General features: G+C 41.2%; 1 protein-coding gene across 1 annotated transcript in view; it reads right to left on the reverse strand.

Annotated features, from left to right (window-relative positions):
* The window catches only part of LOC128648997 (saxiphilin), a 248,969-nt gene that overhangs the window by 148,975 nt on the left and 81,500 nt on the right, over positions 1-18,494 (reverse strand). Inside the window, exon 10 of the mRNA XM_053702006.1 lies at positions 1,880-2,028. Coding sequence (XP_053557981.1) covers positions 1,880-2,028 — 149 coding nt within the window. The remainder of the gene's footprint in view (positions 1-1,879; positions 2,029-18,494) is intronic.

Raw genomic sequence — 18,494 nt, forward strand, 5'->3', positions numbered from 1 at the left:
TAAAGGCGCAAGCTAAAGGGGCACTCCAGCCAAACTTAAAATGCACATGAGTGCACACTTCAATTTAAAACAAAAAATTGCTTCAATTACACTTGCAAAAACAAAAATGCTTCTAGTAAACTCTGTATCACTGAGAAATTTTACTGTGCAAGTACACATTAAAGGATATCAAGATATGCAGTGGCGTCACTAGGGTTGGTGTCACCCGGTGCGGTAAGTTATGGTGCCACCCCTCCAAGAAAGCGGACACACACAAAAACACAGGCACACACACATACAAACACACAGACACACTTATAAACACACTCAGATGCACACTCAAACACTCGGAAACACACTCAGACACACACACAAAAAACACACAGAAAAACACTCGGACACACACACAAAAACACTCTGACACACACACACACAAAAACACTCAGGCACACACACAAACACAAAAACACTCAGACACACACACACAAAAACACTGAGACACACACACACACACACACTGAGACACACACACACACACACACACACACAAAAACACTCAGACACACACACAAAAACACTCAGACACACACACACAAAAAAGTCAGACACGCACACAAAAAAAGTCAGACATGCACACACAAAAACTCAGACACACACATACAAAATATATAAACTGCACTGCATTAATTATAACGCTCATGCCTAGAGCTGCTCCCTGGCTCAGCAGAGCATCAAATGAAAGATAAACAGAGCACTCTAAAATAAATCACTAAAGAAAAGGTTTAGGCGCGCAAACTATGAAAATTCTGCTCTCTGACTCTGTTCTAAATCTGTCAGTGCACAGCCCCTGGCCGCGTGCCTACCGCTTCTTATGGCCAATCACCTCTACACTCTGCCCACCCCCAGACCCCCGCCTGCCCTCCTACCTCTTCAGTGTGCACTTAGTGTACTGTAGCCGTACCGGTCTGGTGGGCATCATACGAGGCTCCTTCACTTTAAAGACAGTGTCAGACAGTCATGCGGTCAGGTGCCAGGCATCCCGCTCACAATTTCCCAGTTCCCGTTTAGAGAGACAGCACAGCAGTGAGTGACACCACTGCTCCACATGTCACTGAGCAGTGAGCACAGAGAGGCAGGCAGGTTTAGGCTAGCAGCGCAACTTCGCAAGCCCCATGGCATGCCCACAACATTCATAGTGAAATTGGGCAGGGGAGCAGCAAAGTACAAACAAGCAAAAGCAGCTGAGAAAAATATTTGTGGAAATTGCAGCGCTGGCTGAAGGGGCAAAAAAAATTAAGTATCTACAACTTCCCCAGTCCCACTAATGTTCACAAATGCTGGCCCCTCTAATAAAAAAAATCTATGCATCTCTACATTGTATTTCTTGGAATTTCAATAAAATTTAAAAAAAAAAAAATTGTTTTTTAGTGGTGTCACTCCCTGGAGGGTGTCACCCAGGTGTGGCCCGCACCCCCCTAGTGACGCCAGATATGCACCATGCACCAGCATTTTAAGCAGTGTGTTTACCCAGAGAGCCAGTGGCAATGTTTAAATTGCTGGTGCATGGATCATATCTAGATATGTGTCATGTGTACATGTACAGTAAAAGCTCTCCCTGAAAACACCTAGACCTTTTACTAGAAGTATGTTTGCTGGTACATGTGTATTGCAAAAATGCTTCTTTTAAAAACTGAAATGCACTGAGGTACATTTTCCATTTGGGATAAAATATCCCCTTCAAGTTGGCCAACTCTGCTATAAAACCTTCTCTGCTCTTGTTGCTGCCTTAGTAGTTGTACAGCACATTGTTCTTGTTCATGAATTGTTTGTGTTATTTTTTTCCTTCTATGTTTTCTATTCACGTACTGCCACTCTAGGATGTTTGTACAGTGACCATTACCTTGATCATCTCAATGCAGTCAGATAAAGATATTGCTTGGACACAGACCAATGGATCTGACCTGACACTTAGAGCCCAGTCTTCACACTTCTGAAGCTCAGCGGTACTTATACAGCACCAGCGGATAACACTGTGATCCAAGGAGATACCTGTAAATGCATGGGAGAGATATGTTATGACCTTTTGTACTTACAATAATAACAATATATAAAATATTTTTGGGCTAACTGGTTATTGGCAGACAGCAGCCAGTACACAAGATGGCAGCAAATAGATAGATGGGGGAGGTTTAGAGAGCTGTATGGGGGGGGGGGGGGTCATGGAGGTTGGGGGCTAAGGGGGATCCAACACTATAAAAATTAAAAATAAAATTAAAAAAATGCTTTTTATTTTAGTACTGGCAGACTTTCTGCCAGTACTTAAGATGGCAGTGACAATTGTGAGGTTGGGGAGGGAAGAGAGCTGTTTGAGGGGGGTCAGGGAGGGAGGGATCAGGGGTGAGATGTGTTTCAGGTGGGAGGCTGATCTCTACTCTACACTAAAGCTAAAATGAACCCTACAAGCTACCTAATTAACCCCTTAAAGGGCCATTATACACTCATTTTTTCTTTGCATAAATCTTTTGTAGATGATCTATTTATAAAGCCCATATAGTTTTTTTTTACAAAAATGTATAGTTTTGCTTATTTTTAAAGAACATTGCTCTGATTTTCAGACTCCTAACCAAGCCCCAAAGTTTTATTTGAATACCGTCAGCTACCTTCTCCAGTTTGCTCCTGTTTGTGTAAAGGGTCTTTTCATATGCAAAAGAAGGGGGAGGGGGGAGTGTCTTATTTCCCACTTGCAGTGGGCTTTCCAACTGCCTTTTTAACAGAGCTAAACTGAAAGCTTCTAAGTACGTTTTTAAACCATTTTATACTGGATTTTTATATCAGTATCTGTGCATCTTATTCTTTATAGTAGTGTCTATTACATGCAGTTATATGAAAATGAGTGTATACTGTCCCTTTAACTGCTGGGCATAATACAAGTGTGGTGCGCAGCGGCATTTAGCGGCCTTATAATTACCAAAAAGAAACGCCAAAGCCATATATGTCTGCTATTTCTGAACAAAGGGGATCCCAGAGAAGCATTTGCAACCATTTGTGCCATAATTGCACAAGCTGTTTGTAAATAATTTCAGTAAGAAACCTAAAGTTAGTGAAAAAGTTAACTATTTTTTTTATTTGATCGCATTTGGCAGTGAAATGGTGACATGAAATATATCAAAATGGGCCTAGATCAATACTTTGGGTTGTTTACTACACTAAAGCTAAAATGAACCCTACAAGCTACCTAATTAACCCCTTAACTGCTGGGCATAATACAAGTGTGGTGCATGGCGACATTTAGCAGCCTTCTAATTACCAAAAAGCAACGCCAAAGCCATATATGTCTGCTATTTCTAAACAAAGGGGATCCCAGAGAAGCATTTACAACAATTTGTGCCATAATTGCACAAGCTGTTTGTAAATCATTTCAGTGAGAAACTTTGTAAAGTTTGTGAAAAAGTTAGTGAAAAAGTGAACATTTTTTTTATTTGATCGCATTTGGCGGTGAAATGGTGGCATGAAATATACCAAAATGGGCCTAGATCAATACTTTGGGTTGTCTACTAAAATTCAAACTCAGGACAAAATTTAGAAACTATTTAGCATGGGGTGTTTTTTGGTGGTTGTAGACGTGTAACAGATTTTGGGGGTCAAAGTTAGAAAAAGTGTGTTTTTTTCCATTTTTTCAACATATTTAATTTTTTTTATAGTAAATTATAAGATATGATGAAAATAATGGTATCTTTAGAAAGTCCATTTAATGGCGAGAAAAACGCTATATAATATGTGTGGGTACAGTAAATGAGTAAGAGGAAAATTACAGCTAAACACAAACACTGCAGAAATGTAAAAATAGCCCTGGTCCCAAACGGTCAGAAAATTGAAAAGTGCTCTAGTCACTAAGGGGTTAAAACTGATGCTCTTCACCTACAAGATCATGTAACCCATATGTGGGTTAAAGAGAAAACATGACCTGCAAATATCACATTCTCTACTCCCATTTCAGGGTCTGAAGACTGGGCTGTCTGGGGGTGGAGTCAATTTGTCTAGAGTTGGACTTTAGTATGGCTGGCACCTGCAATATGAATAACAAATATATTTACTCTTTATCTCTACTAAAGTACCAGCAAGCATCAAAGATGGAAAAACACTATGAAAGCAAGTCCTACAATAACATAATAAACATATACAAATGCTGCGCTAAAAAGCAGGTACACAGATAAAAAAAAACTACGAAGTTTCTAAAAAATATATATATTCACTCAAAATAAATAAATAAATGAATTTATAAATAATTTAATTTATATAAGATTTAATATAGTTAATGATACATAACCACGAGTAGCTAAAATAAAAACATAAAACACACATCAAACACCATCCATATAAAATAGGGGGGGTAATGGCTAAACAATGCTGTGTAACGAATAGGGCTATATAGCCCAGAGAAATAAGTTAAATAAGTCAAAAACAAGCCCAGAAAGACTGATGCGTTCATTCAGTCCGATAATGTAAACTCTGTACTTTGTTAAGATCTAGATGCAGGTTTGGGGATGTCAGCATACAGTATAAAGAACAAGTTCTCCATTGCGGTTGTTAGCAGATGTAGAAATTCCAATTATGATGACTTTAATGGGGGAGGGACTATATATGAAAAAACTTAAATTATGCTTACCTGATCATTTTCTTTTCTTCAGACGGGGAGAGTCCACAGCTGCATTCATTACTTTTGGGAATTCAGAACCTGGCCACCAGGAGGAGGCAAAGACACCCTCATCCCCCAGTCATTCTGCCGAGCGAACAAGGAACAGTAAGAGAAATATCAGGGTGAAAAAGGTGCTAGAAGAACAAAAACCACATGCCACATATAAAAAACGTGGGCGGGGAGCTGTGGACTCTCCCCGTCTGAAGAAAAGAAAATTATCAGGTAAGCATAATTTAAGTTTTTCTTCATAAACGGGGAGAGTCCACAGCTGCATTCATTACTTTTGGGAAAACAATACCCAAGCTCCAGAGGACACTGAATGCAAAACGGGCGGGTACAAAAGGCGGCCTATTCTGAGGGCACCATAGCCTGAAAACACCCAAACTCCGGACAAAAAAAAAATCTTCACTAGAAACAGAAGGGACAAAAAGGAAAAGGCACATGAGATGTAATAATATCATGACAGTTTAATAGAATATTGAACCCCCTTTTTGTAATATGAATGTGCCGTACGGATCCCTTTTTGAAATGTGAATGTAGCGTGTCACAAATGTTTCAGATTCATTCTGAAGAGCAAATACTGGTCACTTTTTTCCTGCTTTTGTTTCAGAATTATTTATCTTGTTTTATTGGCTGAGATGTATGTCTGATGTCATTCGGGACACTCCCTCTATTAGTACACAGAACTTTGACTCTTCCGGATTGATGCTTTCACCCTTGGATTACAGCCGTCCTCTGATTGGACAAGAAAAGCACATGACCACAGATCGGACCTGAAAAGGAACTGTTACACAACGGACTACTCGATTGAGGACTTTATACTACTGTCTGTTCATTGGTCCAAATATCCAAGAAGTGTTTTGATTGGTTAAATAACGTATCAATGCTAAACTAAGCCTCTATTTTTAAACTTTGATGGTTTTTTAACGATCTTCTTTAAAATATATTTTCTTTTTATTTTCAGGAATAGTTTACTATTGATGCATATATATAGTATTAAACATTTTATGAAGTTTTTGTGAGTCCAATTTCGTGTGCTCAACAGGAAATTGGAACTAATTGTTCACCTGTATATAAACCAGCCCAGTAGCCACAGCAAACACACTCAATACTTGGTTTTACTTACCTGTTTTACTTGTTTTAATGTATGCTCTTGATAAAGATGTGTAATACGTTGAAACGCGTTGAGCAAATAAAACCTTTTATCCATTGTTGAAAGATTGTCAAGATCTTGTTTTGCTGTGCTGAGCTGGAATCTCCTTATTTATGGAGTAAGTTACTAAAATATTTTCAATTATACACTGGATACTTTTGTCATTTGGGTCTCTATTCATTTATAGTCCACTTTTGGATAAACCTGAAAATTCAGTATTTGACTCCAGGAACCTGTGGACTCTTGCCATCTGACGCTACGTTCCCTTTCAGCTGTAAAGATTCATCTTATGGAGTGAGTATACTGCACCCATATTAATTGGCTTCAATATATGCATCAAGCCTTTTTTCTCTTCACTTACTAGAGAAAATCACTCAATAGACCAGCGCCATCTACTACTACTATCTATCTATAGACAGTCACAAGGGAGAGACTGCAAGAAGGCTGCGGTCTGACCTAAAGGAGAGTATCAGTTCTTAGTTCATTTGTACAGAATATTGTGTGTTTTTTTCCATCTTGCACCTCTGTATATTGTTTTCCTTTAAGCATAATTTAAGTTTTTCTTCATAAACGGGGAGAGTCCACAGCTGCATTCATTACTTTTGGGAAAACAATACCCAAGCTCCAGAGAACACTGAATGCAAAACGGGCGGGTACAAAAGGCGGCCCATTCTGAGGGCACCATAGCCTGAAAACACCCAAACTCCGGACAAAAAAAAAAAAGCTTCACTAGAAGCAGAAGGGACAAAAAGGAAAAGGCACAAGAAACTGCCCAACAGTTAGATCCAGCAAGGCCCTTGCTAGAGACCGCTCAGAATCACTAAACTTGACCGAGCCCAAAAACCTCAGAGGAGACAAAGTCCTGCAGGCTCTCAGCCCGCGAATAAACTCACCCCAACCAGAAGGAAGGGAAACATCCACATCTCCCTTAAGGGAAGAAGAAGTACTCAGATAAGAGAGTCCAAAATGACCCCCAGAAACACAAAAGTACTACGGCAATAAAGAAAAAAAACAAGGTTAACTCCAAGAGAGTAAACAAGGATGAAACATGGCAAAACCGACAAAAGACCCTACCAACCTAGCAGAGCAAGGGAGGAAAATCCCAGACCCCTATCTGCATGGATTCTAAGGAACCAAAGTAAAGCCCTGAAAAACTAAAGAGAGAAAGGTAGAGCCCCACGCAGAGTGCTAACTCGCACCCAGGATAGACAAACCGTCCCCGGTTTGCCACAAAACCACAGCATCAGAATATCTGAATATGCTCCTTTGAAATCCCTAGGCTTCCTGCTGTAAGGTGTGATCAAAGCGAACACAAGTCATCAACTCTAGCTAACCAAGCTAGTAAACTGCACAGGATCGTCTTCAGAAAGGAAAAACTCCAAAGTAGTGCAGAACAACACTTTCCCAAGAAAAGCAGGAAAGGAAGGATAGTACCCAGAACCAGCAGAGAAAAACTACCTGCTGAGAAGGGATACACCGTGAAACCTCCCACCTAAGGAAGGCTCACAAGATCTATCTATGATACGTGGTCAAAGATCAACAGATCAGACAGATCCCTGACCCTCACTCCGGGCAATGGATCCAGTACCAAAGCGACTGGCAATGTTCGAAAAGACAAAGGAATTAAAAATTCCCTGAAGCACCAAGACCTTCAGGAAGGAAAAAGGAGGTGATCCAGCCCCCCCAAAAAAAGCTCGGGTTCCAGAACCCAGTCGCAGCTTCCTTCCCGATGACTAAGGACACTCCCAAAAGGAGACCCTCTACTGAAACTACAGCAATTGCATGTCACAAAAAATCCAGCCCTTCACCTGATATCCTGCACGCAAGGCAGGGGGGACAACCCCTCTGAACAGAGGAAGAAAAAGGACCTCCAAGCACCAGGCAGCTACTGCGGAATGCCAAGTCCACCCCAAAGGGAGGGGAAACAAAAACAGAACAGCTCATCCGCACACAGGTATGGAGTGAAAAGCTGTAGAAGGACTCAAAAGGTTGAGTACTGAATGAATGAACCATCCGGCCACTACAACCGGCCCAGCAGAAATGTCCAATTCTCCGATAAGAGAGAGAAAAATCCGCCCATAGGAACAGAAGATGTTGCGGAACCGGGAAACTGGGCCATCCCTAACCAGCCCTAAGGGATCTGGATACAGAACCCCAAAATTTCCATTCAAAGACAAGGAACAGAAAAAAAGCCCAGACACTCGGAACCCGAAGCCAGCTTTAAACAAACTAATAACCCCTGAGGAACCACCAGGTTACACCATCCGGAGCAGACCTTGCACCAAAGGCGATGCATCACAGTCATATCCAAGGCACCTTGGACAATAAATTCTTACGTAAGTATCCCAGACACAGAGTGCTTTAAAGACCACAGCGGGATTCAAATTCCCAACCTAAAGGGTGCTAGGCAATGATGAAAGCCACACAGCTACTCTGGTTGACCCCTAAAGGCTCTAGGGACAACACCCACTAAGTCCAAAGACCAAGATAAATGTATAAGAGAACAGCGCTCAAACCATGAAAATCTGGATTATGAAGAGAACAATAGTCTCCAAGATCCACTCAGGATCAATTTCCCAGAAGCACCTACAGCTCGAGGAATTTACGAATGAACGAGCATTCTAACCCATGGAGGATGAAACCCAAAACGCCTAAGCAGGGGCAAACTTTGGAAAAAAGGAGACAACATAATCTGCAGAACTCCAAAAATATGGGAGCAGACGAGATCCCAGAAGTAGAAAAAGCCAAAAGGCCCTAACTTCCTGAAACCGATGACCAGAAGGCCAGCCCCAAGCAAAGGGGACAAAAGGCACAATCAGCCTTGACCTGAAGGAAGAGGTACCATCGTCAAGGACAATAGAGTCCAAGAGGACAATCCAAAAGGAAGCCTCAAAGGAGGAGACGAGTAAACTCCACCAGCATCACGGATTTCCATGGAATCCTCTGAACCTCCAACCCATTATGGGAAGGAGAAAAACTTTATCGCCTGAACCAAAAGAACCCAGGAGCCTACAGAGTACATCTTAACAGGATCCGAACCTCTGAAACCCCACCAGCTAAGCATGGATAGGACAATTAGGACTAAGCACAATCCCTCTGATGCCCCCAAAGGAAACGAGGACCAGCCTGACATCTAGGAACAAAAAGGCCACCTATAACTTGTAATGAAAAAAAAGAAAACGATACTCAAAACAAAATAAGCCACTCGGCACCCCAAACGGACCAGCCAGGTATAACGGGCACCATGTGTCTGATATAGACCCTAAGGGACAGAAAACTAGTACCCAACCAATACCAGCTTGATACATAGAGCACCCAAGAACTGTCCAAGGCTACAGAAAGTCGCAACCCTAGAAGGGATAGACAAATTAAACAGACAAACGGTAACAATGTCCTAACTTTTCATATAACTTCCGCAGAAGCGCCAATGCGACCACAAAATCGCTAGTATCAAATTTCAGAGAAGAAAAAGTTTACAAAAGAAAAAATTATAACAGACATGAGCTTTCAAAATTAAATAAAATACATCCTAACCGGATCAAAATAAAAGAGGGCAACACCCGCAGGTTAACGCCCAAGAAGAACGGACACACTAACAGGACCAGCCAGTCAGAGATCCAATTCTTCCAAAGCTCAGAACTGGAAGAAGATACTCAAAAACAAAGGAGACGACAAGGAGATTAATTCATCCCCATTAGTCTAACCCTGCTTGCCGTCTGGAATGGAAGACCGAGGATCCACCAACCCATTAAGACTGGGATCCTCCAGCACTGCCAAAACATGACTCAACAGGACACGAAGACATGCCAGTCTATAATGAAAGGCAAGACTTACCTCCGCCAGGGGGAACTGATGACCCTGGCCCCGAAGTTTGGACCCCTGAAGCCTCAGCGGAAACCGCTTCCCCAGAGGGCTGAAATTAACCAGACGATCCCATGCCTGACGAGCCCTGGTTAACAGAACACGGACAATATCTTCCTGGAAGATGTAAATGCGCCAATGCCATCGACATGGCCATGCGGAACCGTGCCGTAACTTCTGGAAGAAACAAGCCGCCTCCCAGAGAAAGATAAACGGCATTTGGGACACCTGCTTGCGTAGCAAAAGAATGTTCATGGGCGCGCGCCACGCGGGATAAGGCATCCTCAGGGGCGGATGACTCAGCGGACTCTAAGTTCCCCGATTCCGGAGAATAGAGCACTCTAAAGTGGCATTCGGAACATAACTGATGGGCATGGATCACCGGGGCCATTTCATATTCTTCGCAAGAAGTAGAATCTGAATCAGAGACATCTGTCTCCGAAAAATCAGAATCCTCCATAACTTGGAGATTGTAAATATGGACAAAAAATAAACGGCACCTTACACCCCCAATGGCTGGGGCACTCACCACCTCCTATGACCCAGACTCTAGAGAAACAGACTCTCTCTGTCGCCACACGGTCAGGAATACGGAAATGGAGAACAGAATCGTGACCACACCCGGTCACAAGGTGCACCGTACAGTCCAAGAAAAAGAGCGCCAGTCCGCAAAGACAGCGCAGCCTGCAAAAAAAGGTTGGTATGTTTTGAAAAAGCCACAAGCCCAAGTATTACTATACATTAGCAGACAGAATCACATAACAAACATGATAAAAGTCCCCCCCCTGTTCAATAACCCCCCTCTGGAGATATTAACCCTTGATTCCATAAGATAAAAGGAGTCCCACTGAGACCCTGTCTTCTTCATTACATTACATTTCCATATTGAAAGTAAAATGAAACAATCTTACCGGAATCTACGCCGTGGAACAGAAACAAAGCCTTTCAAGTGTGACAGATAGTAGCATTGCTTCTGACATGGACTTGAGAGAAGAAAGCAGGCAGCGAAACTCATCAACGCTGATTGCTTATGGAGCTGTTAATCTCCAGACTCTAACTTTTATCCATGCTCTCACTGAGAGGCTGACAGGACTACTTAAAACTTCAGTCCCATTCCGAAGAGTACTACCCTCAATAAGAGACTAAACCGAAATTTTCCAACACTTCTCTGCCAACATCCTGTGACGAAAGAATGACTGGGGGATGAGGAAAGTGGGGGAGGTATTTAAGCCTTTGGCTGGGGTGTCTTTGCCTCCTCCTGGTGGCCAGGTTTTGACTTCCCAAAAGTAATGAATACAGCTGTTGACTCTCCCCGTTTATGAAGAAAATTTTGTAATTCTTAAAGGAATATGAAGCCCTAAACATTTCTATTGTGATTCAGACAGAGCATACAATAAAAAAAAACATTTCTAATTTACTTCTATTATCAACTTTGCTCTGTTCCCGTGTTATTATTTGTCAAAGAGTTACTGACTGTGTCTGGAGTGCAACATGACAGGAAATAGTGCTGCCATCTAGTGCTCTTGCACACTGATAAGAGTCTTGCAAAACAGCAGCCATATAGTGCCCCAGATACGTGCACGCTCCTGAATATACCTCCCAGCATTTAAATAAAAGATACCAAGAGAACAAAGAAAATTTGATAGTAGAAGTAAATTGTTTAAAACTGTATGCTCTATATGAATCATGAAAGAAACATTTGTGGTTTCATGTCCCTTTAGCAGTTCATAGGATATTTTTGTTAAACACCTTGAATTAAAGCAGAAATTCTGCACTTCAAAGACATTATATCACATTATAAACTCTGAAAAGTGCATCACTGTCCAAATATTTATGAGTCTAACTCTATAAATGCTCAGTGTGATTCAGATGTGTAGTATAGCAAAACATAATACCTAAATAGAGCTATGTCCATTCTCTACCCTCTCAATAGCACTTATATCATTATAATGTATAAAATAAATACATATGCAGATTTTATCAGTTTAACTATGAACATATTGTAATTATTTTTTTATTTTGTAATTGTTTTACAAAGGGACAGTAAACACCATGAGATTTGTATATAAAGTAAAATGTATGCTTACCTGATAAATGTCTTTCTTTCCGGACATGGAGAGTCACGACGTTATTCCAATTACTAGTGGGATATTCAACTCCTGGCCAGCACCCCAGCAAAGCTGTTAAGTGTAACTTCCCTTACCCATAATCCCCAGTCATTCAGCCGAAGGAAAATGGAAAAAGAAGAAACACAAGGGTATAGAGCCTGAGGTGTACTCAAAATAACTGCAGAATTATAAATAAAAAGAGGGCAGGGTCGTGTACTCTCCATGTCCGGAAAAAAAGAAATTTATCAGGTAAGCATAAATTTATTTTTCTTTCCTATGATATGGAGAGTCCACAACGTCATTCCAATTACTAGTGGGAACCAATACTCAAGCTAGAGGACAGGGTACGAACAGGGAGGGAGAAAAAGGCAGGAAGACCTAAACAGAAGGCACCATCGCTTGATGAACCTTTCTCCCAAAGGAAGCCCCAGCCGAGGCAAAAGTATCAAATTTGTAGAATTTGGAAAAATTATGCAAAGAGGACCATGTCCACAGAAGCTTCATTTTTGAAAGCTCCAGAAGAGGAGACAGCCCTAATGGAATAAGCCGTAATTCTCTCAGAAGGCTGCTGCCCAGCAGTCTCATAAGCCAAACGAATCATACTCCTTAACCAGAGGGAAAGTGAAGTAGAAGAGGCCTTCTGACCCTTACGATTTCCAGAGAAATCAACAAACAGGGCAGAAGATTCCCGAAAATCTTTAGTAGCTTGTAGGTAAAATTTTAGAACACGCACAAAATGTTCCTTATGAGAAGGATTAGGACAAAGGAACAACAATTTCCTGATCATTGTTTCGATCATCTTAGGGAGAAACCCCTATTTAGTACGAAGGACTGTCTTATCTGCATGAAAAATAAGGCACTGGGAATCACACTGCAGAGCTGAAAGCTCAGAAACTCTGCAAGCGGAAGAAATAGCAAGGAGAAACAAAAACTTTGCAAGATAACAATTTGATATTAACAACATGCATCGGCTCAAACGGAGCCTGCTGCAAAACTTAAAGAACTAGGTTAAGGCTCCAAGGAGGAGCAACAGGTTTAAACACAGGCCTGATTCTGACCAGGGCCTGAACAAAAGCTTGAACATCTGGTAAATTTACCAGACATTTGAGCAAAAGGATAGACAGTGCAGAACTCTGACCTTTCAAAGTACTGACTAACAAACCTTTCTTCAGGCCATCCTGAAGAAAAGATAAAAGTCTGGGAAATCTCACCCAACACCAGGAGAAACCTTTAGCTTCACACCAAAAAAGGTATTTACGCCATATCTTATGGTAAATTCAACGAGTAACAGGTTTACGAGCCTGAAGCATAGTATCAATGACTGCTTCTGAAAACCATGTCTAGACAAAACTAGGCATTCAATCTCCAAGTAGTCAGCTTCAGAGAATCTAGATTTGGATGGAGGAATGGACCCTGAATTAAAAGGTCCTTCCTCAGAGGTAACCTCCAGGAGGGAGAGATGACATCGTTACCAGATCCGCAAACCAGATCCTGTGAGGCCAGGCAGGAGCTATTAGAATCACAGGCGCTCTCTCTCACTTGATACGTGCAATGACTCGTAGAAAGAGAGCAAACGGCGGAAACAGGTATGCTAGACCAAAATCCCGACAAACCACCAGAGTATCTATCAGGGTGGCCTGAGGATCTCTTGACCTAGACCCGTACTATGGAAGCCTGGCATTCTGACGGAACTCCTCACCTGAGGGCTATCCAGGAGAACACTTCTGGATGGAGAGCCTGCTCCCCGGGATGAAAAATCTGAATCCTCAGAAATTCTGCCTCCCAATTGTCCATTCCTGGAATGTAGATGGCAGATAGGAGACAATAGCAGACTGGAGAGGTAGGCACAATGAACAAGTTCGGATTTCCTGACATCTGTCAGGAAAATATTCATAGACAGGGAAACTATGATTGTCCGTAAGAAACACACCCTCGTAGCTGGAACAAGGAAACACTTTTCCTGATTCACTTTCCATCTGTAGGGACGTAGAAAAGACAACAACATCTCTGTATGAGATTTTGTTAGATGAAAGGTGGCCCCTGAACCAAAAAGTCATCTAGGTATGGCGCCACAGCAATTCCCTGGGATCGGACAACTGCCAAAAGAGCCCCCAGAACCTATGAGAATATTCTGGGAATTGTGGCAAGACCAAACGGAAGTGCAACAAACTGGAAATGCTTGTCCAGAAAAGCAAACCTCAGAAAATGGAGATGAACATGAAGATAAGAGTCCTTCAGGTCTATGGTCTTCATGAAATGACCGTCCTGAACCCAGGAAAGAATGGAACGAACATTTTCCATCTTGAAAGGACTGAACCCTGAGGAATTTTTAGAGGCACTATAGGGTTAGGACGGAAAGTTCCCCCTCCTTTAGGAAACACAAAGATATATTTTACGGACAAAACCCTGAGATCTGAATAAAATTTTTTACCCTGTTCCTCTACGGGAACTGGAACAACCACTCCAAGGGAAGACAGGTCCTTCACGCAGAGTAAGAAGACCACTCTCTTTGTCTGGACTGCAGGAAACCTAGACAGGAAAAACCTGCCCCTGGGGAAGCAAGACTTGAATCCTATCCTGTAACCTAGGGATATTTTCCCTGGTCCCAGGATCTGGGAATTCTTCATAGCTTGAGGAAGGAAATATCCCTTTAACTTGCTTGCTGGCATCACAGATAAAAGAATCAGCACGTTTTTGAACCTTGATCCTATCTAGGATCTCTTCTAAAGGTGTCTCTTCAGAAACTCTACCAGACAAAACATTGCCCCAATAACGCAACCGCAGCAATACTAGCGATTGGATGACATTGAAACCCCTGGAAAGGAACATCTTTCTTAAGTAAGCCTTTAGCTTTCAATCCATGGGATCCCAGAAAGAATATTTATCCTCAACAGGGATAGCAAATCACTGACTCTTAACGTAGAAAACAGAGGCTGTCGATTATACGGAGTCCCAGAAGCTAACAGAATATGCTTGGGAAAAATCTCCACGTATCTTAGGAGATCATCATGCCCTTAAGAGGGTAAAAAAAAAAATATATATATAGTCACCCATGTAGTACAGTGACTAACAGGGAACCGTCATAAACTCCTCAGAAAAGGAGAAAAAGGAGCTGCATTTTCTAATTTAGTAGTGACCATCAGAGGGCGACAAATACTAAGGAAAACACACTATCAAAACAAACATGTTCTGAAAGAAAAGTGCCGAAAAAAAATGGAGTATTGTAAAAATTATTACAAACTACCATGCATGAAATAAACAGTATTTGTACAGACAAGTCATCTTGAGATATCTGCAGAGAAGATAAATCCCTGCAAAAGAACCTAGCGGTGTAATAAAAACATAAATGATGCTTTCCTGATAATTTCCATTTCATATGTATGAGGAGAGTCCACGGCTTCATTACTTACTTGTGGGAATACACAACCTGGCCACCAGGAGGAGGCAAAGACACCCCCCACTCCCCTCATCCCTCAGTCATTCTGCCGAGGGAACAAGGAACAGTAGGAGAAATATCAGGGTATAAATGGTGCCCGAAGAACAAAAAATTTTGGTCCACACAACGGAGAAATAGGCGGGGGCCATGGACTCTTCTCATACAGAGGAAATTATCAGGTAAGCATAATTTATGTTTTTTTTTATTTTAATCATTTTTATTGAAGAAGGGGTAAATGCATACACAAGACAAATTGAGGGTAACATATCAAATATTCAAGGCATATCTGATTTGGTTTGTACATTAGTATTAACAATCCTTAGTTTTCAAAGAACATGAACATTATGTTTCAAAAAGAAACCGGACATATGCATTAAAGGATTACATCAAGGAGCAATATGAACAAGAGAGAAAAAGAAAAAAGAAAAGAAACAAAAAAAAAACAGGGATACACTCATAGACAAAAAGCATGGTACAAAACATGTCTTATTATGAACGAGTGGTATGATGAGATATGTAAGTGTGCATTATTGGATTTGAAGATCGTAAACTCAGCTGGTAAGTGATGCTTATCAGTCTTGCTGAGCTAGGTAGTGTAGGTAGGGTCAACACTATGGGGCCCATTTATCAAGCTCCGAACGGAGCTTGTGGGCCCTTATTTCTGGCGAGTCTTCAGACTCGCCAGAAACACCAGTTATGTAGCAGCGGTCTAAAGACCCTGTCCATCTGCTCTGATAAGGCGGACAGGAATCTCCGAAAATCAACCCGATCGAGTACGATCGGGTTGATTGACACCTCCCTGCCGGCCGCGAGTCAGCAAGGGGCAGCATTGCACCAGCAGTTCTTGTGAGTTGCTGGTGCAATGTTAAATGCGGAGTTAAATGCGGAGAAGCATTCAGCGAGGTCTTGTGGACCTGATCCGCACTGTCGGATCAGGTCCGCAAGATCTTTGATAAATAGGCCTCTATGTTATTATGTAAGAGTAAATACTTAGGGAGTAGTTAGGGTTGCGGTATAGACGAGAGAAACCACATAGGTAGTGCTCCTAATCTAGGAGGCTTGTTATATGAGGGGGGGAAGGTGGTGATTTAAGTGTGGTGGGTAGCAGGTACTAAAAAATGGTGCCCTTATAATTCTGGAGTAGAGAGGATTTACTGAAAGATACTAAACTCCTCTGTACCACCTATCAATCTTAGGACAGTTTGTGGTATAGTCAAGATATACACTTCTAGTCAAAAGATGAGTTAACTCAATATCCTATCTTATAAATCTCTAGAAAGATAGTAAGTATACAGATTGTGGCTCAGGATTAGCAGTGAGGGGCTCAAATAAACCTAGCTAAAATTATTAGGTAGCTGGAAAAGTTAACTGTTTCAGTAAAAAGTTCTTATATGTAATGGGTTTATAAAGATTTTGTATCTGTATATAGTATCACGCTAGCATACAAATAACCCGGAGAATAGATAAATTCAGGCCGAATTATCATCAGACTGATTCTATATCAAATAGGAGCACCTTAAGTGAACTTAAATATACAATTTTGCATGTGTATGCTTCGTTGCTGTATCCCACATAAGGTGATGAACTGTGTCTCAGCTAGTCATGGTAAGCGTTAGTATATATCGGGTTCACAGTTAGAGATAATTTGTATGTCAGCTATTCGTTAAATACAAAGTAAACTATTGCAAATAAACAAACTTTAACGTCAACCACTGATATATCAATATCCGTTTTCTCGTGAGTACAAAAGTCATCTAGAGAATAGTTAAAAATGGGTTGAATAAACATTTGCCTAAATCCAAAACTTAGTTAAAAGAGCCTTAAGTAGACACAAGTATGTAAATTCACATGTGCATGCTCTAACTGGATTAAATGCATTATTGTATCTCACATAGGGGATTAAACTATGCTCTAGCTAATTATATTAAATGTTAGGACATATCAAGCTTACAGGTGAATGTATTCTATATAGCAGATGATCATTAAAAACAATGATAATTGCATCGTAGCTCAGAATAAACAAGCTTCAACATTACAAAGCGATATATCCATGTATATAGCCTCATGGGCATATAAATTACTAGGAGGGAAAATAGGAATGAGAATGAGCTGATTGCATACTGGACTGATGTTATACCTTGCATATTGGAGCCTTTCGTTCTATTCTCATAGATTTGACATGGTTTGTGTAGTTTATTAAAGATGTTATGAGTAAGGAGATCGTACAAATCAAAATAATAGTAATGATGCAGATCCAGCCTGCACTAGAAGCATGTCAAATGGTATAGCGATGGCCATAACAACAGGGTATGAGTTTTTCACATTATGCAACACATTAAAGATGGAAAATAACATTAAAATTTAGCTTTAAGAATGATCAATATATTAGGAAAACAGTTGCAGTGTTAATAGAAGTACAACCAATTACATCTGCTACAGACCTTCAAGTTACGAGTACATGTATAGTGGTAGAAATAGGCTTAATTCTCAGACATTGAAGCATTATGAGCGGTGTTCTGAATAGGCATGAGTTTACTATACATATGTACAAAAGTTCGTAATGGTGGGCTGGATGTCAGCTCTAAGGTAATCCGGAATGCCACCGGGGTCCCATCTTCTCAAAAGTAGGGAGATTGCGTAGAAGTATAAATGCAATTGCAATGGAGCTAGTGGGGTGCACTCTGTAGCTTGGAGGAAAACATGCGGCTTCGATACAAATGGAGAAGGATGCGTGATGTGCACCATTAGGTTTCTATAGCTATGATCATATTCCTGGGTGGGGATCTTTTGTGGGTTATAATTAGCATTCTCCCGGCTTCGCGGTATATATGATTGGATCGCTTCAGATGTGATTACACAGGCTTGAGGCAGATTTTCTGAGCTTTTGAAAGCGTTCTCTACTCTTTTAGCAGTCACTTTTTCATGTTGCACTGACTTTTCCACAGCACTAAATTCCATGTTCCCTGTAGGTGTTCGAAAGGTAGGGTGTAAGCATTGGGGCCCCAGAGCGCCACCACCCCCATCTACAAAATTAGGCCTCGCTTCCATTGAGTCGTTAAAAATGGAGCCGTAAGCTACCAAAGTGGCCGACAGCTAAAAGTAATTTACGGCTCCATTTTAGCACCAGCTTTCCATTGAAATATTTTGCGGATAGCGTGCAGTCGCTCTTTTCGTGTAGCTGTAAGTTAACGTTGTGTTAACGCTTCCATCTGATGTCGGATTTCTTGAAAATCAATTAGTTGCTAAGGTAACACGACCTTA

The sequence above is a fragment of the Bombina bombina genome, chromosome 2 (assembly GCF_027579735.1).
Source record: "Bombina bombina isolate aBomBom1 chromosome 2, aBomBom1.pri, whole genome shotgun sequence".
NCBI classification, from domain to species: Eukaryota; Metazoa; Chordata; class Amphibia; order Anura; family Bombinatoridae; genus Bombina; species Bombina bombina.